This window comes from Poecilia mexicana, unplaced genomic scaffold, assembly GCF_051168715.1.
Source record: "Poecilia mexicana isolate PSO_F unplaced genomic scaffold, ASM5116871v1 scaffold_19, whole genome shotgun sequence".
Lineage (NCBI taxonomy): Eukaryota > Metazoa > Chordata > Actinopteri > Cyprinodontiformes > Poeciliidae > Poecilia > Poecilia mexicana.
Window position 1 is genome coordinate 7,493,489 of NW_028263388.1, and position 21,731 is coordinate 7,515,219.

The window sequence follows — 21,731 nt, forward strand, 5'->3', positions numbered from 1 at the left end:
TCAGTTCCTTTTGCTTTCTGTTCTGAACAGGTTCAGGTCCTGCTGCGCTCTCTCTGCAAAAATGAAGTTAGTCTGTCTCACCGATCTTTGCGTAAGGAGAATGAAGTAGGAAGCAATTTTCTCCCGCGTGAAATCATAAACCGCCAGCTGATAAGTCAGCCTACAGATGATCAGTCTAACATAAAGGGGGGTGTCGGTGATACGGGGGTGACGTCAGGAGCGGGGAGCCGCGGCGCCGCTGAGCTCAGAGCAGGACAGGCAGAACCACCAGCAGTGCCAAGGTGCGTGCGCGCGCCCTTTCTCTCTGTTTCCCCAAACTCCTTCGCGAGCCAGAGGAGCGGAACCCGGAGCCGAGCTGGAGCGGAAGCGGCGCGGGGCATGATGAACAACAGGTCTGTGACTCCGCGGCTCGTCGGGGCCGGAGCCGTGGACCACGAGCTCGTCATCACCTCCACCTTCGGGACCCTGCTGTCCGTGGTCTACATCATCGGCGTGTCCGGGAACGTGTACACGCTCGTGGTGATGTGCCACTCCATCCGCTTCGCCACCTCCATGTACATCTCCATCATCAACCTGGCGCTCGCGGACCTGCTGTACCTGTCCACCATCCCCTTCGTGGTGTCCACCTACTTCCTGAAGGACTGGTACTTCGGCGACGTGGGCTGCCGCATCCTCCTCAGCCTGGACCTGCTCACCATGCACGCGAGCATCTTCACGCTCACCGTCATGTGCACGGAGCGCTACCTGGCCGTTACGCAGCCGCTGGACACGGTGCGGCGCTCCAAGAGTTACCGCAAGGCTCTCGCGTGGGGTGTGTGGCTGCTGTCGCTCGTGCTCACCGTGCCCATGATGGTGATGGTGGCGCAGACGACCAAGAAGACGTCGGACGGCGGCGTGAAGAGGATGTGCGCGCCCACGTGGGCTCCCCTGGCGTACAAGGTGTACGTGACGGTGCTGTTCGGCACCAGCATCATGGCGCCGGGCCTCGTCATCGGCTACCTGTACGTGCGCCTGGCGCGCACCTACCTGGAGTCGCAGCGCAACGCGGCCATCAGCAGCGGCGGCAGGCGCTCCCCGAAGCAGAAGGTGCTCATCATGATCTTCACCATCGTGCTGGTGTTCTGGGCGTGCTTCCTGCCCTTCTGGATCTGGCAGCTGCTGCCGCTGTACCACGCCGAGCCGCTGAGCCTGGCCTCGCAGACGCACACGTGCATCAACTACCTTGTGGCGAGCCTGACGTACTCCAACAGCTGCATCAACCCGTTCCTCTACACGCTGCTCACCAAGAACTACCGGGAGTACCTGAAGAACAGGCACAGGAGCTTCTACAAGTACACGTCGTCGTTCAAGCAGCGGCCGCCCAGCCTGCACTCCTGGGGCAAGTCGGCCTCCTCCAGCAACCAGTACGAGTTCAACTCCGAGACGCTGGTGATGGGGACGCTCAGGTGACTTCTTTCTTGGAGGAGGTGGAAAGATGGCTCCTAGAGACAAGAAGTGCTATAGGTGAGTATATTTTTTTTGTTTGTTTGGATTAAAAAGGAGGCCGCACCGTCACCGTGCGTAAAGAGCGCGCAAAGTTTGGCTTTGATTTTTAGTCAGCAGCGCGCTTATTAGTAGAACTTCAAGAACTAAAGCCTTTCAGAAATATTCAGACCACTTTAAACTTTTTTATATTTGTCCTGTCAAAAACCCCAAATCCAATTCATTTTATTAGGTTTTTATGCGATGCATCAACAGACAGTATATTGCAAAAATACGAGAGAAAAAAAGGCAAATCTAAAATTTTCTTTTTTTACCAAACAGCTCAAATCAGTTGGATTGAGTAGAAGGCATTTTTGAAGATTAATTTCAATTCTTGCCACATATTCTCAGTTTATGTCTGGACTTTGACTGGGCCAATCAAAGCACGCACCCATATGTGCACCATTGCAGTTTTCTGGCCGGTTGCCCAGATCCTCAAAAAACCTGGCCTGATTTTGGCAGATACCAAAGTTTTTTGTCACAGTGGGGTGACTAGGGTTAACTGCAAATGTGCAGATCTGACCTGGTGGACTGGTCAGTCAGTCCAACACCTCTCACTGCAGAGCTGAAGAGGACAGTGGTTGATTTTTAGACCTTTGCTGATTGGTTGATAAGATCGGCCTCACAAAATGAAGGAAATGGGCGCAATAACCCTCCTTAAATATGCTTTCATCTAAAACACAAGTGTCAAACTCAAGGTCCGGGGTCCAAATCCGGCCCCCCATGGCTTTTTGTGTGGCCCTCTAGACTCCAGATGCCAAGTTACAGAAATCAGTCCTTCCAGTTAAACTGAATACAAGTGACTTGGATTAAAAGTCAAGCTGTTCCATGCAGGACATAAGGTTTTCCACCCAGGGCAGCATGACAGAGAGAAAAATTGACGGCTTTCAGTTGTGTCCCAAACTGGTGTCACGGTAGATTGTTTTTATTTTCTAAATTATTTTATCACTGTGTACGGGAAACATGAATCGGAAAAGTAGCCAAAAGCTCTAAAATATCCTGTGTTTGAATGACAAAGTCCAATCACAGTCCTACGCCTTCCACAGGTTCTTATTTTTTTCATGTGTAAATATCAACTATATATACATTTTCTCCCACTTCACAGTATTGTACCACGGAGTGTTGGTCTATGAATTTTGAAGTTGAAACATGAAAAAATGAACTGTTCCAGAGGTATGAAGACATTTGCATGTAAACATGTAAACTCTTTTACTCTAGATAGAAACTTAACTACATTGTGGAGGTAAAATAGTATTTAAATCCATCTAATGTAGGATCTACACAGTTTAATCCAGGACTGGTTTAAAGTTCATCTTGGTGGTGAACGAGATAAAAGTGACTGTCAAATGAAATAATTAGCAGAAATCATTGTTTACCCCTGGGTTCAACCAAAGAGCCAGGGAAACAAATCCAATCGTTTTTGCATGGTCCTTTTGCAGCTCCGTTTCGCCTCGTGGTTGCTCAGCTCTTCAACTCTTAAAAACAAACATCGACTAAAACTTTACCTGTGGTTAACGCGCTGCAATTAAAAACCCACAAAGTCCTTTGATTAGTTCGAACATTCTCCCAGCAGGCATCAGGATTCATGAGGGGCTTTGCATTATTGACTCACAGTAACATGACGTGGGTGTATGCGTGTGTGTGTGTGTGTGGAAGGTGATGTGTTATTGATGGATGTGACTAAAGAGGTGAGGAGGACTGCAGCGGTTGATGCGGTGTAGGTGTGAATCTGGAATCCGTCCCGTCCTTCTGGGATGATCTGAGCTCGTAAACTTGTCACAAGTTGTTTTCTGTTCCTGGGTTGACCAGCTGATGGCTGGACAGCCTGGAATCACAACGTCCTCCAAAGACCCAGGAGGTCGGGAATCCATCCCAGGGTCGGGTTCATTTATCACAACAAAGTTGGGTTATGAGTTTGACCTGGTTAAGTTTTTAACCCAAAAACTTTGTTGAAGTTACTAATTCCTGCTAATAGCAAAGAGTGGATTGAAAAGAATAATCTGGATTTAGGCCCGACACGATACGTTTTGCCGGACGATAAATTGTCCCAGTAATTATTGCAATGACAGATAACAACCTTAAAAAGTGTTAAATTCATGAAAGCCTTAAAATATTTTAAACTCTTTTTTAAAAAAGTAAGTTGGCCTTAAATATGTTAAGTCTTAAATTTTGCCTAAGTAGGAATATTTAATATCGTAAATGGGTTTGTTTTTTTTTCTTGTGGGAATTTTCTGTCAGGCAAAAATCCAAAAAATGATAAACAGAATGGAAATTATAAAGTTCATTTTAATTTATCATGCCATCAATTTATCAATTGCTTACTGCACAGACTTAGCTGGATTAATAAATTAGTCATTCCCATGTTAAGAAGACATTTTATTTTTAATTCATTTCAGGTCTTAGATTAAAGGAAATTAAAAACAACTTCATAATTTTGTGATTTTCTTGTCAAAAAAACTAACTCAATCAATTACAGCCCATCTACAGTAACTATGAGTTACTGCTCTCTGATCAGGCTCAGCAGTTTAATACTAAAGCAGTTTCAATATTCATACACTCGCTTCATAACTCCAAATTATTTTCCGTTTTTTCCCCTTGACCACATAGAAAATACTGTGAAGAAAACGCCACTTAAGAAGCTGAACTACGTCGGCGCAATGCTACTCGACACACTATTGGCTGGCATTTGCAGAGCAGCCAATCCAGGAACACCGTTCATCTTCCTTGCCGCTGACTGATTGTATCCCCAAGAGTGGGGAGAATGAAGCCTGTGGACATTAGCTTCTGCATTAGCGCCAAGACGGTTGTGTATTAATGCATATTAAGGTGTATTTTGTGTTTGAACTATTGAAACAGGCAGGTATAAGTGATTTTATTCCGCTATACATTTCTGGAATAGAGGAATGTGCCTCTATTCCAGAGCAGCTGATTCAAATGATTGCATGACCACCAAGTACTGCAGAAACCTGTTGATGTCCCAGAGATACAATTCAGGTGTGTGGCAGAAGGGAAATACCTAAAACATGCAGGACAGGGGGACGGTGAGGACCAGGGTTGAGAAACACTGCACTAGACGTTGTGGATTGTTGTGGTTGTGGTCATTAACCCATATGAACACTGGGCCTCCACCGTAAACGTCTCTTTAATCTAAAGATCCTTTAGTTTACAGACAAAAGGAGTTTCAGAGTTCACAACTGACAAACTGTTGCTAGTGTATGCAGGCCTAGCTTAACAAGTTTAAGTGTGGAAAAGAATACAGTGAAAAACATCTGGATGAGGGATGCAGAAACACAACTCGTGGTTTCTGAGAGGGAAAAGACACGGAGTGTAGACAGAAGGAAATGAAGGATATGGTGATGCTTGTCTGGACACGTCTGCTGTGGTCCTCACACCCAGCAATGAGACAAGGAAAGCATCACATTTTCTCTCCGTATGAAAATGATCTGAATGCAATCTTGAGCTGTGACAATTTTCAAGCCAATCCAACTCCTTTTGTACGTTCAAGATTCGTGAAAAATTCAGGGTTGTTTTTGTAGGAGGTTGTTGATGTTTCTCCTGAGTCCCAAAAAATATTCTCATCCTCTGAGTTCATGTGATTTATTAAATATGACTGACTTTAACTCATAAATCAGCACGAAGACTATAAACGTACTCAAGACTAATGCGGCAAACAGCTGGTTCTACCCACTGAAATAGAATAAACATACTATTCCCCCCAGAAAATGACCTAATCTCCAATCACTAGTCAGGAATTTGATCTATTATTAAATGTTCTGGTTGGATTTGTAAGCAAAATGACCCCCCCAAAAAAAAGCACACCACCAACATGTGGCCATTTTATGGAGATGAGATGCAATATCACTAAACATTCACAGCCATGTGAAAAGTAAGTACACCACATTTCAATTCAAAACCTTCATTAATCTGACCAAGAAAACTGAAAAGGTCTAAACAAAAACTTTTAATGAGATTCTCTTGAGGGGGCATTCACACCAGTCCTGTTTAGTCCACTTTAGTCGAACTCCAGTCTAAAAAGTCCGGTTCGTTTGGGGAGGTGTGAATCGAACTCAGAGTCGGACCAAAACAGCAAACTCTGGTCCACCTAAAAACCTTTTTTTTTTTTAGATATTGCATGAAATTCGGTCTTGAATTCCAAGTGATTATCAGCCAAACATTCAACGCACTTATCTCCAAATCGCCAACTGATCCATGTTGATGTATTAATGTGTGTGTTCATGATGGCTATTGGGTGAATGTGGCTGTAATGTGTTCTGAGTGGAAAACTCACCGTATGAATTCAGTTCATTTACTATTTAAACTCCCTGGGCAGACAGGGCCTGTTTGGGGCACTGCTGCCAAGAGAGACGAGGCTGAGAGGCCCTGATGATGGAATCTGACGAAGAATCCCACTTCTTTTGGTTCCAAAAGAAGTAAATAACACCTGATCCAAAATAGAGGTACTCCGTCTCCTGTACTTTGATGAGGTCGTTTTCTGGCCCAACCTCTGGGCCTTCCTCCGTTTGGACCACTCGTTAATTCTTCAAAACTTCCACTCCTGGCAGGTACTTAAAAATCTAAATTATGTGCGTAAACTGTGAGTATTCTCTTCCTGACAAAGAAAGACTCACTTAAATCTGTATCAGGTGAAGAATACCTCAACCATATTCCTCCGACTCTTTCAAAGTTCCCTTGTTTATTTTCCCTTAGCATTTAAATACAGAACATACAAAGAAATGTGTCTTTGTATGCGTCTGTATGTTGCAACCAGCAGCTTATTTGGCACGATTTTAAGTTTCAACTTCCAACAGGAACAAGGCTAATTTAGGTATAAACTCTGTGAAAATTGAGTTTACTCGCTGCTGGCTTTCTCTTTCAAGGAAGGAATGAATAATCAGGTTATTTTAGTTCATCAAATCCTGCTGCTGCTGCTGCAAATAAAAAAACTTCATTCATTTCTGGTGTCCAAACAAGATCCAAAGGATAAAAAGACCGAGGCAGCTCATTTCTCTGGTTTTAGTCTGAATCATTTACCCAAACAATGAGTGACTCCTTTCCTGCTTGGATACCAGATTGGCATGCTGCGCTGCTATTTGACTGTGAAAACATTTCAAATTGCTGTTATAAAAGTTGAGAAATTAAACTGCCTTTGTGTGTAGAGGTCATGAACGTCACTAAAACTTGCAATCCCCCCATTTTTGATGCTTTATTAGGCATTTAGTGCATAAGCTCTCAGCTGCTGCTGGTTGTTTGGTCTTTGTTTTAATTTTTTGGGCTGGGCTTCATGAGGCTATAATTGAGCTGGCAGTGTGGCCCAGTGGACCACAGCAGTTTGACCAGCTGCTCCTTCATTAACACCAGTGTCACTGAAAAGTCCACTCTGACTTTGGACTCTGGCTATTTCTAGACCCACTAAGGTTTTCTGAAATGCTAATGAAGTCACTATGGGAACCTGCCCAACCACTTCCTGCAAAGGAAGATTGCTGTGGTGATGATGGACCGACATCCCAAAGTGAGTCTAACTGAGCTGAATAATGTGAAGAGGTGATTCATTATTATAGCACAAACAAACCTCCAATCGACTATTTATATGGTTATTTTTCTCAGCAGCAGCAGCTTTGTTGTTGACAAAACTACTCTTCAAACGCCAAGCCCAGCCTCAATTCACAGTGTTTCCGTGTGGCTAAAGAGCTAGCCTATAATGCTAGTCTAGCACTTTAAGCTTTGCACAAGGGTAAAAAAAAAAACAAGAACTTATGACTCAAGAATTTGCCTTCTGAGATGTTTTAGTGTAATTTATTTGCAGAGAGCTCAGAGAAGTTCTCCAATTTCATAAACGTCAGTGATGAGTTCGTCCTGCTCTTCCTCCCCTAACCGCGTTATCATTGGTCATAAAATTGCTCAAAATGGAATTATGAAAATAAATGTGCTTACTGGAAACAATAAAACATTTTTTTTCACCAAGATGAGGTGTTTTCTCAAAAGTGATTTTGGGAAAAAATAAATTCTTGCCAAAAGTCCCCCCTCGTCAGCTAAAAAAGACTCTTGGCAAATAATGACTCGTGTTATGAAGGTGACAATATTTAAGGCCAAATCACATTCTTTTTAATGAATTTCAGGCATTTTAAGGCCTCAATGTTGGAAGCATGAATTTAAGACTCTTTCAGGATTCGCAGACATCCTGTACTTCTCCCAGCACTAACAGGGCAAGCTCTAGCATCAATGTGTAGCAGAATCATCTGTAGCTAATGAACATGCCTCGCCTGTGAAGTAAGACGAGGAGAACTTACAACTTGCTTTATTCTCCTTTGCCTGCTCTTCACTTGTGCTGGGGCAATTAGCACAGCATGCCAGAGAGGGGCGGTGGTCCGCTGAGTCACACTCTGCCAAGTGGAGCCCAACGCGAATCCTTTCAAAGTCTGGGGCAAAGCTGGTCTCTATGGTACGCTCAACATCTGAAGGTGCTCTTTTTTCTGAAGTTGTACCAGCACAGTCATTGATGCAGACAATAAAGATGATAGTATAAGTCAGGAGAAGGAAGGGCCAAACCTTCCTAGAACCAGACATGTCAGTTCATACGATGCTACGCCAGAAAAGCCTAGGAAACCTGCCTTGAGAAGATGAAGAGCGACTTTGAACATGACAGCTGTGTAAGGCCTGGTGTTACCTGAGCTTGTGAACTTGACTTTGGTAAAATATTTTAAAATTATATGTCCGACACCTCACATAAATTGAGGCTCTTATAAAACACCATCACAAACTAATCACTATGCTTCTTTCTGTCGTGTACATTATATGCAGCAGATGGAAAAAACTTACACTTCACGCTTCGTTTCCTCTGCGTCAGAATTGCATTTGCAGCAAAGCAGTGATAAGTTCTTTGCTTATAGCTTTTAGTCTTCAAATGTGTTCATAAAATTGTTGTTTTTCATACAATTACAACTCAGAGGTATCCCAGTTTTCCTGTTTCGGTGTCGAGGTTCACGTATTTGCAAAACGAGACGCAACACACGAACGAGCAAACAGCAATCACTTTCGAAATGTCTGAGGCAAAGCGAGCTTCCAATACTCAGGAGGAGCGAGTAGAAACCTGAGCTCGGAAAGCGTACACACCGAACTTTGACAGACGTCATCAAAGTGAAATAGAGTTTCAATGAGCGACTCTAAAAGCAATCCACACAATCTATTAAGAATAAAAAGGGAACAGGAAACAAAGGATTGGCTGCAGCAGCTGTGTGGAAAATAAGAAAGCCAAGGAAGGTGACTTCTCACACCGATCATCAATCAAGCAATTTCCTCAAGTGGCTCCCAAGGTGCGGATAAGAATGGAGGCATACGCACGCGTCATCTTGGCTGATTTTTATAAATACAAAGTGTTCACTCAAGTGTTATGGCTTCATAATTGCTGAAAGAAAACAGGACATTACATCTGTGTGCTAAAACAAGGTATTGGCACATGGAGTCCACGAAGTTCAATCAAACGTGAGAAAACAACAAAAACCTTGGCACAAGGAGAAAGAGAAATGTGACCCTGAGAGTCTGAAGATTTGCATCTGTGACCCGGTTTCATTTTGAGCAGAACATTCAAAAAGTTCAGAATGATCAGAAATGTCCATGAACCCAAACAACTTGACTGAAACGGGACCAACCAGAACCGTTGGAAGACGTAACGGAGGAGAAAAAAGCAACTGCTCCTGATTTTTCCTTTGCGTTTGTTGATTAAATAGTTTGTTGACAAAGAAAAAGATAATCTGAGTAAAAGCCAAAAAAAAAAAAGTTTTCAGGTGATTTGTTAAATCCTCCTGTTTGGCTAAGCTAAACATTCTGCGACAGTAAATTCATCTTCTGTAAACACATCACAAGTTGCCAGGTTGGTTTCTACTGAAATTATTTGAAAATGTCATCTTGCACTTGCTCAGGTTATCTGTCTGACATTAAATTTTGTTTCATGAAATGTGAAAATGTAACAAAACCAAACAACAGAAGAAACCAGAGGACAGAGATTTACATCCAGACACACAGTAACCAGGAACACTAAGCCATAAAAAGCCATCATTACCAAGTACTGGGCATCCAAAGAAAAAGATTTGACTATTAGGGGTGTACCGAGCCAATATTCATATCGGAAATCGGTCTGATATCAGGCAAAAAAGGAGTATTGTATTATATCAAGCTGCATCTAAAATCTCTGACAGATGCACTCCTCTCCAGCAGCACTATGTATCCCAAACGCTTTGGTTATAGGATCAGTTCTTCTCATACATATTATTGTTGACCATCGTTTTCTGTTTGAGACATTGATTTTTGCTTGTTTTTCTGTTTGTGGTAAGGCTTTTTATAACATCCCACATGACAAATTAAATAAAAGTATTTACGATTCGTGGTGATATCAGCCAATACTCAGAGCTGTGATATCGGTCTCGTATCAGAATTATTAACGTCTGAATTTATAAAGAAGTTTCTTGCTGAAGAAAGAGTCTTAGTGTGAAATTTAAAAGTTGGTGCTTTGACACAAGACAGTCGGTGTGCAAAACTCAATATGGAATGTTGAGTTGAGGGACATTTCTGGAATATGACGGCAAAATGTGGAGCTGCGTTTTGCAGGAACATTCGGAAGACTTGGACACTCATCAGTGGTGGAATGATGGAGAAAATTTGTGCTGTGGAATCCCAGCTTGTACGCCGCTACGTCCAAACAACCAGAGTCTTTTCGGTTCGGTAGAAAATTGATGTTTCCAAGTAAGAATTTCTGCCGCGGTAAATTTCCCATCTGAAGTTCATCTTCCTCTGTCTTGTGTCTCTCCTCCAACTGGAATCATAAGCTCGTCAACTCTTTGCTGCTCGTGTTTGACGCAGCGGCCGGCGATGTTTCTCGATCACAGCCTGTACACCTAAAATAAAAAAGTTTTATTCTCTTGTTCACTTTCTTCGTCTCCGTCTTTGTTGCAGGGCTCGTCCAAGCGCACGGGGAAGCAGCGCAGTCGGCGGACGCCTCAGGGCAGGGAGGGGTCGGAGATGGCGTGACTGGGGTCACAAGTGAAGGAGACGGTGATGGCGTAGCGCGTCCCCCACGTTACCTTCTCCACGCGGTGGAGGTTCTCCGATCCAGAGGAGAAGAAAGACACCCGACCTGGACAGGAGAGAGGAAACGAAACAAAACAAACAAAACTCTTTAGGGAGGAAGTGAATGTACAAAAAGACTTCAAAGAGGAAGTTTAACTTTTCAGGAAATATTTGCCGTTTGGCTTTAATCCACATCTGGTGATGGGACATTTGGCACAAAGCTTTGAACATTGACTTTTTAAGAAAAAAAAGGTAGTTGGTGATCTTTACTGAACAAATGGTAAACAGGGTTAAACATATTTATTACATAAATTGTGAAAAATATTTATAATTTAAATAAAAGATTTTTTTTTTAAATGTTGGTCTACTTTTTACCAAGTTCTCATTTGTTCGTGTCGGTAAGAGTAAGTAAAGCAGTTTACAGTCATTGTTGCTGCATCGATAGTTGATACAGCTACATGCTATGTCCCTTATTGTTTGAGAAATAAATATCAATATAAAAAGTGAAGTGCGACCAGCTTTCACTTGAATCACAGCAGTAGGTCTCCACCATCTGGAATCCAAACGTTTTGTTCATTCCTCTTAACTAAACAGCTCAGATTCAGTCAGAACGTCCAAGTCATGAATACTTTTGAAGAAGAAGAAGTTTTACTTATACAGCTCTTTTCAGCAACAAGGCAGTTAAAAGTGCTTTTCCAGCTTTTACCGCTAAAGTTAACAGCTTTGTTGTCCATCGTGGTTTTATGAGCCGAGGCAGCAGTGAAACACCCAGCGTGCTGCTGCTGCAGTAAGTGAATGAAGGAATGGAGAGAAACAATTGCACAAGAGCAGAAGATGGAGTGAGGGGGGCATTTTCATTTGAAACTCACAAAAGGACTTTGTAAAGTGAGCAAACAAAGTCCAGAATGCAACGGAAAACAAATCAAAGAAAGAAGAATTAAAAGCTGGCAGTTTCAAAAATGCTGACGTGTTAGCAGGTTTAAGAAGCTACTCCAAGACTTTAAAGATCTGGCATCAAGCTAACCTTCAGATGAAGTTCCTCCCTCCATAGCAGAGAAGGTTTTGGGTTAGATTCCCAAATGCAATTGGAAGGAAGACCTTCCTATGGAAACACAGCATCCAAATACTGTGAGCTACAAGGATGAAAACAACTCAAACAGAAAGATTTTGAAAATGAAGATATTTGAAAATTGTAAAAATTCAACAGCACAGTTACAGATGACTGCTCAACAGTTGTGGATATTTTGAATTTAACTACTTGTGGAAAGTAAGAGAAACAACAATTTTCTTTCTCAAAACCTAAAATAAATCCATTTACTGAAACCCTTCTCAAGCATTTCGCTCTTTAATCAACACTTGGTGATTTTCTGAAAGTCTCTTCATTTATCCAAGGCTAACGAGCTGCTGTCACATTCCAGCCAGAGCGGATCTCACTAAATACAGTCTATCCTAGATTTGCATAAAAGTTGATACAATCCAGAGAGCGGCTGTGCATCACAATTATGTTTTTCAAAGTTTTTCAAAGTCGTTTTAAAACTTGCTATTGCCTCAGCTTTTTTTTTTTTAAAGGGGTTAACTCATTAAATGAAACAACAACAAAAAAAAGAAAAAGCTGGAGTCGGTGTTCTACTTTCCCCATGATGGAACAAACAACTCGTGTCCCTGTGTGATGTTCTGTGGGAGCTTTTCTGGGGGAGTTGCAATCCCCCTGGCAGCCTGTTAGATTAGAGGTTGTCAAAGAAAATTAGATCTCACTGTTAAACAAAAGAATCTACCGTGAAGCAAAGAACCAGGAATGGGCGGCAGGACAATTAACTCCCAAACGAGGATGAGCAGCAAATACAGGAAAGGACTGCAACGTGAGAAAAAACAAGGGCATTTCTCCACGCCCGAGTTGGCTGCGTGGCTTTAGATAACTTCCAAATGGCATTATCTGGAAATAATTCCCTGCAAGTGTCAGTGGGAACGCTCACAGTGTTTACTGTGAAGAACGTTTCAGACTCCCAACAGTGGAGTGAGGGAGATTAGCCGCGGCACAAAGGAGAGACGCCGCCGGTGGAGTTCAAGAGGCTTAGACAAAAACTTTTCCAGGTCATTTCCAGGGCGCAAAGGAACTAGGAAGTAAAAGGGTAAGGGTTTGCTTTTCCTCGCATCCACACCACAGATAATACCAAGAGAAAATCCAGAGGCCAGAAAAAACTGCAATTTGTGCTCTTCTAATATGAAGCATATAAAAAAATGAATTTCATTCCATTTTATTAACAGTTTTTGTGTGGGATGAGAGAGGAATTGTGCATTTTAGGGCTCATATCAATATAGAACCTGTGTTTTAGATGGTGGTACTTGTCAAAGTAAGAAACTCAATGAATCTGAAACTTCTGGCTACATCAGAAGTTCTGGAAAACTTGGACAAAGCAGATCCAGATACAAGAATTACACATATAAATCCTGTTCTACCACTGAGGAGCTGTGTAATGCATCTGTAAAAGCAAAAGCAACTAACTGGTTTACAAAGCAGCATCCAATTTTAAGGATGCATAAAATGATTTTAGAGCAGTTTAATGGCAATGCTGACTGAGCCAACTAATATTGAGAGGTGTCAATAAATAATTCATAAAACGGTTACTTAAACATGTAATTAAATCATTAACCTTGGCAAATAGGATAGCTTATTCAATATACCATAAAAAGGCACATAAAACCAGTCCACTAGTATTTAATGGACACATGCTGCATGCACACCATGAATTTATTTCATCTCTCATCATCACGCATGCAAATGATGTTCCGCCTGAGCAGCAGCGACGATGAATTCAAAAAGGCAAAAGGCTCTCACTTAGGGCGATAAGACTGTACAAAACCCAAAAGCCAATTATAACGACATAAAAGATTGATTTCTGAAGCAGATGGAAAAGCAGATCCGGGCTACAAAAACAATCAGAAATGCAAATGATATTCTGCTGAGAAACAAAGAGTTGTGCTGTGAATTTGTAAAAGCTGATGTGACTCGTTAGTTTGGTTCGGAAAGAACAAAAAGCTTGGCGTAATGTCTTAAAATTGAACCCTACTTAAACATCTGCACAGCTTAACGTAGGCGTTACTGGGTCTTCATGATGCCGTTTATTAGTAGCAGGTTTATTAAAAGGTAGATTTTATTTAAGTGTGTAAGGAATCTTCTTCCATTGGATTTAAAGTATAACCATACAATCAGACATAATTTATTTGTACTTGATGACGCCTTAAACTTTAGTGGTGCAACTTAAGACATTGTCAGGTCAATGTATAGATCACTCCCACCGGCTTGTAGTGAATCGGCTCCCTCAAAGGACGATGGTCCAGAATAGGTCAATGGCTGGAAATGTGTTCCCAGATACAATCAGCCACTTATAATATTCCGATTAGTTATAATGCAAAAACTACAGATGAATTCAAGTCCATCTAAGCATCTTCCTTTTGTCGCTAGCACAATGCTAGCAGTGGCAGATGATTTTCAAGGGCCAGCATTGTTTGTCAGCTACATAGTATCATTTTATAACACAATCGAGTAACTTTACCTTCAGTTGTTACAAAAATGCTTTATATATCAAATGTGACTTAAAAGAAATCTTCCTTTTTAATTTAACGCCTTGAAATTTGGCCTCCGTCTCTTTAAGAAGCTTCTGATCCTTCCAGAAACTCCGCCTTCAGGAAGCCATCACAACATGGCTCCTCCATCAATCCCTTTAACAACATTTTTTACCAGTGTTGCACAAGACGTAGGTCCTATAATGAGCTCAGCAGATGCTCAGTTCCACCAGGTGTTTGCTAATTGATGCTGGCTAGTCTGGAGGAGCTGAGTGGGAGGGCTGCTCTGTGAGGTGGAAGCTTGGAAACTGCAGCTTGGAGGAGGAGCTTCGTTTTGAACAACTAGGTACAACCAGGCGTTTCGCATAGCCAAATGGTTGCCATGGAGATTAAAGTATTTCTCAAACATGCATGAAAGAATCAAGGGAACACTCCAGGTATGTTTATGATCAGGGGACAACGTCATACCGTGATGAAAAGCTCAAAAGTCGACTTTACATCGTACTGCTTCTTCAAGTGAAGCACCGACTCCAACCTTTTAAATCATTCAATAACATCAGAACGTCATCTAAAGACCCCCACTGAGTCTTCCCTTACATTTTACCTTCTAAAAGGAGGAAAACAAACGTTTTCATTTAATGTCGGGGGACTGTAATGATTACTACAGTCACAGCAGTCAGCAAGTTAGAAATGCAAAAAAAAAAAAAAAAGAGACAAAAAGAAAGGGCACAACAAAGATCTGTGAGCTGAATCCAAGAGAAGATCTGCAGGAGGCCTGTCAGGTTTCTTGGTATCGATGCAGACGAATGCGCTGTTGGACTGTTCTCTCATCTGTGTCGAGCTTTGCCTCGGAGTTTGTTTGGTTTTATCTTTTGTGCCGTTCCGGCAGCAGATTTTGTCGCCCTGCGGGGGGGCTCTATTCAGCTGCTCTCTCTGCTTTCTTAGATAATTTCATTGAGGTGTCCGAGGTGCAATGGAAGCCGCTGCTTCACGAGTCGCTGTCATTTCGACACGTTGTCACATAACCACAAAATTCAACGTTCTGAATGTTTTTTATTTTTTTTTGTGTGTGTAAAACTTCAACACAAAGGAGTTGTGAAATGAAAAGAAAAATTATGCATTTAACATGTTTTTACAAGTAAAAATTTGCGGCTACTTGAGCTGTTGTTGGCTCCCCATACGAAATCCAGTACAACAAATGGCGGTGCAAATACGTAATCAGAGTAGCAACCAAGAGGTGCTTCTCTGGAGGAGGTGCAAGGATCCACAGCTCAGGTGGGAGCATCTGGTGGCTTTAAGACTCAACAAACCTGGAATTTATGGAAGTTGGTCAGATGAAATGAAACCTTTTTCACCCAATAAAAGCAGCTCTGTGTGGTGAAGCAATTCAAAGAGTCATTGTGGACAGAAAGGATCACTGGTGGCCCTCAGACTTGACGTAGGACAGCCTCGACATGCTAACATAATAGTTACTGGGCAGCAGAGGAGATATTCAACAGTAACATCCTGAATGACACCATCAGTTGCTGGCAAGCACCGCTAATTGGTCTGATTCGCTTTTGCGGCTCCTCTCTGATTTGCCGTATGGTTAGAAACCTGGGTAAAGAAAACTGTTGGGGTAGGGAACACGATCGTTGTCCATTATGACTTGAGCTACGGACCTAAACTTTTCAGACTCTTCTGTGGGACTGTCCGCTAGCAGGTTAGACCACTGCTGACTGCATGGATTTTCATATATTCCTTTTTGATCTGTTGCTTAATCTACCCTTTCCAGCCAGAGATCCTTCACCTTACATGTCATCTTTTTATCCATTCCTAAATCTCCTCTAAGAGACCATTTCTTTTCCCAGCAAATCTATAAATCAAATCTATTTTCTGCTACCCGACATCTCCTCAACCCGTCTGATAAAATTTCCCTCACATTCTTGACTTTTCTTCTCTCTAATCGTCTTGATGATGTTCTAATTACACCTAATTAGATGGTGTCACTTCAGAAGAGCCATAAATATCTATGCCAACCCACCAGCCCTTCAAATCTGATGAGCAGACTCTCACCCATTAGGACCTGACAGCCACCTGCCTTGCAAAGTCACTGGAAAAGATTTTGTGATGTGAAAAGATAAAGCGGTGCAATTATACGCAACAAATTTATCCAACTTTTTCCATCTTGTTATTTTCACTTCCTCGTCGGCAAACGCAGTTTAATCAGATGAAGGTAATCCGCATACCGCCCTTCCTGTTGCCTGAAGGTCAGTCTAACTTCTCTGAAACACGACCGTTGATGACGACGCCAGTGAGCTGCAGTCATTTTTTACTCCAACGTGACCTTCAGTTAACTTCCCTCACCGCTTCATCACGGCACATTGTCAAGGGGCCCCAGATGATTCACTGAGGCTTGTTCCTCAGCGGCGCATGAGGACTTTGATGGAGCAGACGTGAAGCGACGCAGGGGAAAAGAGAAGGAGGTGCGACAATGGGTAGAAAATTGGGGACAAAAGTGGGCTTTTTGTTGGTTCGCTGGAGATTAAAAGAGGCAAAGGAGCTAAACTGGGACAGAGGACAGAAGACAATGTGTGGAGATTAAGGGAAGGAGGGACAAAGAGGACAGGAGCACCACGGGACTGCTTTCTGTCAGATGCAATAAAGGCAAGGTGGAGCTGTCAGGAAGTAGAGAGAGCCGAGGAGTTGTTTGCCATACTGAGCAGACTCACGACGCTTTGAAATATGCAGGAGAAACTCCATTTACAGACGTCACAGCAAAGAACAAAGCTGGGAAAAAACTCATCCAACGATTACCATAAATATTCAAAAGATAGACATTACGCTTGACCTTTGTTTCAAGGATGTCAAGATGATCAACAGATCAGATGCTAAGGGGAAAATAAATAAATAATAATAATAAAAAAAATCACAGCACAGACATCAGAATGGCTGTATTTCTGTCTAACATAAAAACAATCCCCTGATGAAGACAGCAGACCCAGTTTTGAAATAGCCGATATTTTCAAGGGTTCCGAAATATTCAAGGTAAAACTCTTAACGGTCACCCAAAAAAAAACACACAAAAAAACCACTTAGATGGAGGTCAATGGGTCGTGACTTGCATGTAATCGTCGTGTCCTTCTGATAGTTAAAGGCTTTTAAAAGCGGCATTCTTAACTGTGTTTTTGCCTTTGCTATTAACACAATATAAATGTCATGTAGGTTTGAAAGTAATAAAGATACTAGTATCTCAACACAATGGAAGACACTGAATGAGAAAGTTCAGATGAAATATTTTCTGATTGATCTGTAAATAACTCAGTTTCTACCTTTTCCCAAGAGAATTAAAAATCCTGATACTTCTTCACACTCTTGAGAAAACTTACTCGCCATCTTAGATTCCTTTTTCTGTCACTGTGGACAGTTTAATGAGTCGACTTAATCAATTTCTCCTTCGCTTGTTTTTAGTTAAGTGCTCATACAAAGAACCCGCTTCGATAAAAGTAGATGGCTTAATTTCCTCAAAGTGGAGGATGTCTAACCCTCTGAGTATTTGCAGCAAAGTAAAACACAATTCCCCGAATCTTCACTGTGCAGAGGTCTGATTACCCACTTAGAGAGGATTACAGTCATTTCGTTGCCCATTTTGGTGCTCTTAGCCCCCTTTCAGAGGAGCAGCTGGGTTACAACAGGTCAAGCTTCTCTATTTGATGTTGAATTAGTAAATGCATTACAGGATATGCATACATACGTGATTTAGCCATCAAGAGATAATTAGTGGATCTCACTTTGCTACATAAACAAATGATATGTCCTTTAATGGAAATGTGCAAAGTACACATGAATAAACCCTTTTCCAACTTAAATGAGACAAAAGTTAAATTAATAGAAGGTTATTTGGGGGTTGAATTTTTTTTCCCCCCACCCCGTTTTTCCCTTGGCAAAGAAAAGTGAGCCACTAGCTAGTACCTGCCCGTGGTTCCACGGTTCGATTGCCATTTTGGTCCATGAAGACAAATCGTCCGCCGGTGAAGTCTGAGCCGTAGTCAGACAGGTACAGGAGAGATGTGTAGTCGAACGAGCCATACGTCTCCTAAAAGACAGAGAGAGTTGAGGCATGGCTGACCCACCAAACAGCTGAGCACATTTTCACAATCAGAATCAGCCTTTACTGTCATCATCTATCAGGCACAACGAAATTTGCTTCAGTACAGCCCATCCAAGGGGGAAAAAAAAAAATAATAAAAAAATAAAAAAAAGACATCGGACATGAGTAGACAGATGCCATAGAACTCAAGTAGTGGAGTCTGAAGGTTGCAAATACACACCATGTTTGTTGAGGGAATTGCTTATTGTTTACTTTGAAACAACTGTACTTTCTAATTCCAAGTCTTTCTGAAGGTTTCCACTAGAGGTGTGCCGATCGATCGGTCACCGATCATAATCGGGCCGATTTTCGTGAAAAAGTGCATGATCGGTGATCGGCGATCATTGTCTCTTTTACCAATACCGATCACCTACTTCTCATTTCGCAGCCTGCCTGTGCAGCTGGTCTCCTCTTTCCTTCACTCTGCGCAAACGCGCAACAACAAATCTTAAGTGATGTGTAACTATAACGCACTGAGTGAATGGGGAAGTTTGCTGCGTGTTGCTGCGGAAAATTGAAGCAGGTCAAAATGCATCAACACAACGAAGCTAATACGACATAAAAACAGTGCCATACTTGACGGAGTTTGGCTACATCGAGGCTCACTGCAGTAAAAAAGACATACGGAGGATCAGATAGCAGGTAAAGCAGCGCACAGCAACAAACACTCACCCGGATTAGCATGACGGTCAGAAAACTAAACAAATAACCTGCAAAATTATTTGTCTTCGAGCTGCGATGTAAGACGCTGGTTCTGCTCTCGCTGTTGAACCGCTGCTACGCTACAGGTAGTAATATCTGACAGACGGAGCTTCGCTTCTGCTCCACCTGGTAGTGACTCTCACACCGAACCTGCTTAAAGCTGCAGCATCTAACTTAAAAAAATACATTTTACCTACGTATTAAAACTTTCGCTGTCCTAACATGAGACAAATAATCGATCTCCTCCCTGTTCTGCATAATTACTCCGCTCAGTCAGAAACAGCCAATCAGAACTAACAGTAATCAGCTAGCCGCCATGCTATCAGGAAGTTTTCATTCAGTAACTCTGGATTGTTTATTGTAATGGATCCTGTATTTGCCTTTGAATGTTAAGTTTTATACTTGAACTTCTTGGCAATGTTGAGAGGTTTTATGCCTTCATATGTTATCAGTCTGTTAATATAGTATTATCAATAGCAGTACAATTTGCACAATGCCTGTTTTGTTTAGTTTTCTTCTTGGAAAAAGTTATTAAAAACAAGTTTTTGTCTAAATTAAGGTGAATTCATGGTTCCTTTTTCCACATAATGTAACTGGTAGTGTTTATGATAAAAAATAAATAAATAATAATTATGTGATCGGTATCGGTGAATCGGCCATCATGGGTGATCGGTATCGGTATCGGCAGGAAAAAACCTGATTGGCACATCTCTAGTTTCCACAGGTGGGACTCCTGAGACAAATGTAACGGCTTCACCGGATTATGTCCCCTAATGTGCTCACTGGAACCTTAAGTCATCTAGAAATTATTCTCCAACCAATCAAATCATGCTGGTGAGCTGCCCTAGCGTCCCTACCACCAGGCCTGTGCTTCTTTTCTTCATGTGTTCAGTATGTCTTCCTTGTGCAAATAGCTTTTTAAATAAAACATTACTTAAATTTGTATAGTTTGATTTCTTCGCTTGCGTTGACCGAATGGGTTGTCGCCGACATCTGTTGAGAATTTCATGTCAATCGCATCTTAAAAACTATATTTACCGAGGGAATTATCCAAGTCACACCTGGACTAGACGATCCCACCCTGATTCTGTAAAACTATTTGTCATTTGCAAAACTTTTGCTAAATTTCTGAACACAGAGAAAGAAGCAGATTCCTAGTTTTCCCCAAAATATTGTTAAAATCTCAGCTCTTCTTGTGAAATGGATGTATATCTTCATCCTCATCGTTCAGCATTGGGAAAGAAGTTATTAAACTACGCCGTTTTGCTAATGCAGACAAACATGTGGCCACCGAAAACAAGGCAGGCCAAATTTTTATACGGGATGGAATCGCTGTCAAGTGTGGAGTGGTCATGTATGTGCAATTGATCCAAGCAGAAACGGAACATCTGGACAGACTTGTGCAACATTGGGCTCAAATGTGGTTTCCAAGTACTTCTAATGGGGTTGCGACATAAAAAGAACAATACTGAGTAGATTTGATCTTGGTGTGAAAGACAGGCAGTGGTTTAGCTGAAAGTGAGAGTGTGGAGTTGTGTAATAACTGGCGTGGACAAAGACAAGCTGCCTAGCAACAATAATAGTGGTAATTACTGAAGTATTTAGTAGAAACTGAAATGGGTTATGAATTGCTGGCACCACAAACCATCTCCAGAAATCCTTTGCAGCATTTTTTGCAAGATTGAAAGCAATCATTCATATTGTTTAGCCCTTGCTCGCTGCCCTTTTCCATATACAATATGAAATGAATGCTTCAGGTGTAAAATATTAAACTATACGTTTTACAACACGGCCTTTTTTCAATAGAAAGGAAGCTGTGATTAACGCAGAACCCACTTTTCCGACAAGTAAATACTTGTAATATAAATGAATAGCAGCCTGTGTGGTATGAAGGCCATAGAAATGCTTCACAATTCAGGTTGAAATGCTTCGGAGTGCCTGTTGAATTCGTTTAATTATTTCCCATTACTCCCAGAGAAACATTGCTGTCGCCTTTAAGGAACGATCAAGCGAAAGCAATGAAACAAGACGCTGAAATGGCTTCAGTGTCAACAGATTCTTTGATCCGCCAATAAGGCTACATGCCATTTTATATGCTGGGCTTTCATGGGAACAAGCAGTGCTTGTTAGAGCTCTTGTGGTTGCGCAACGTAAACAGTTCACGCCGCATTATTGAACTGCTGCTGTATCAAAAAGCAGGTCTCTCTCTTCTGTGGCCATGTATGAAGAGCTAATTAAATGTCCATTTCTTCTTAAAATATGCAATATTCCTCCTGCCTAATTAATCCCAAAGGTTTTGTAAGGAGGGGAATGGGAGCCAAGTTAAGCAAAGTACTATCTAAGAAGGCAAAGAAAATGTATTAAAAGTTGCTGACATAGTGACCACGAATATATGGTTAATTTACTGCAATGCAGATGTGTAATATATTAAATGCTGTACGTGTTGCTTCTTTAGATCAAATATAAAGTTTTCACTCCTTATGTAAATAAGGTTTAAATACAAAAAATAAAAAGACAAATCAAATCATAAGTGGCGATTCATGTTTTGCAGTCATTTTGACTGACTGTAAGTAAAGTTAGTGACTGGATTGTGATATTAAATCAAACTATGTGCCTGGAAAATACATAATACCGCCCCTAAGTTATGAACAATTAACCTACTGTGGCCTCCATGGACCTGAATTCGCAACCTGTTTGTTTGTAATCAAATGTCTCAGTGAGTCTTGCTGCAAAGGCTACTGTCATGAGGCTTTGG

The 21,731-nt window shown here is 41.7% G+C and overlaps 2 protein-coding genes across 2 annotated transcripts in view; one reads left to right on the forward strand and one right to left on the reverse strand.

The window, feature by feature from the left end:
- Positions 1-10,938, forward strand: LOC106927034 (urotensin-2 receptor). The gene is made up of 2 exons (XM_015002320.2): positions 1-1,503; positions 10,468-10,938. The coding sequence occupies exon 1, from the start codon at positions 379-381 to the stop codon at positions 1,447-1,449; it is 1,071 nt and encodes a 356-aa protein (XP_014857806.1). The 5' UTR covers positions 1-378; the 3' UTR covers positions 1,450-1,503; positions 10,468-10,938.
- The window catches only part of ogfod3 (2-oxoglutarate and iron dependent oxygenase domain containing 3), a 26,478-nt gene continuing 12,039 nt past the window's right edge, over positions 7,293-21,731 (reverse strand). The window contains exons 8-9 of the mRNA XM_088016569.1: positions 18,097-18,220; positions 7,293-10,648 (exon numbers count right to left, since the gene is read on the reverse strand). Coding sequence (XP_087872695.1) covers positions 10,512-10,648; positions 18,097-18,220 — 261 coding nt within the window. The 3' untranslated portion in view covers positions 7,293-10,511. The remainder of the gene's footprint in view (positions 10,649-18,096; positions 18,221-21,731) is intronic.

Coding starts and splice junctions, on each gene's coding strand:
- LOC106927034 (XM_015002320.2), top strand. CDS start 379: ATGATGAACAACAGGTCTGTGACTCCGCGGCTCGTCGGGGCCGGAGCC.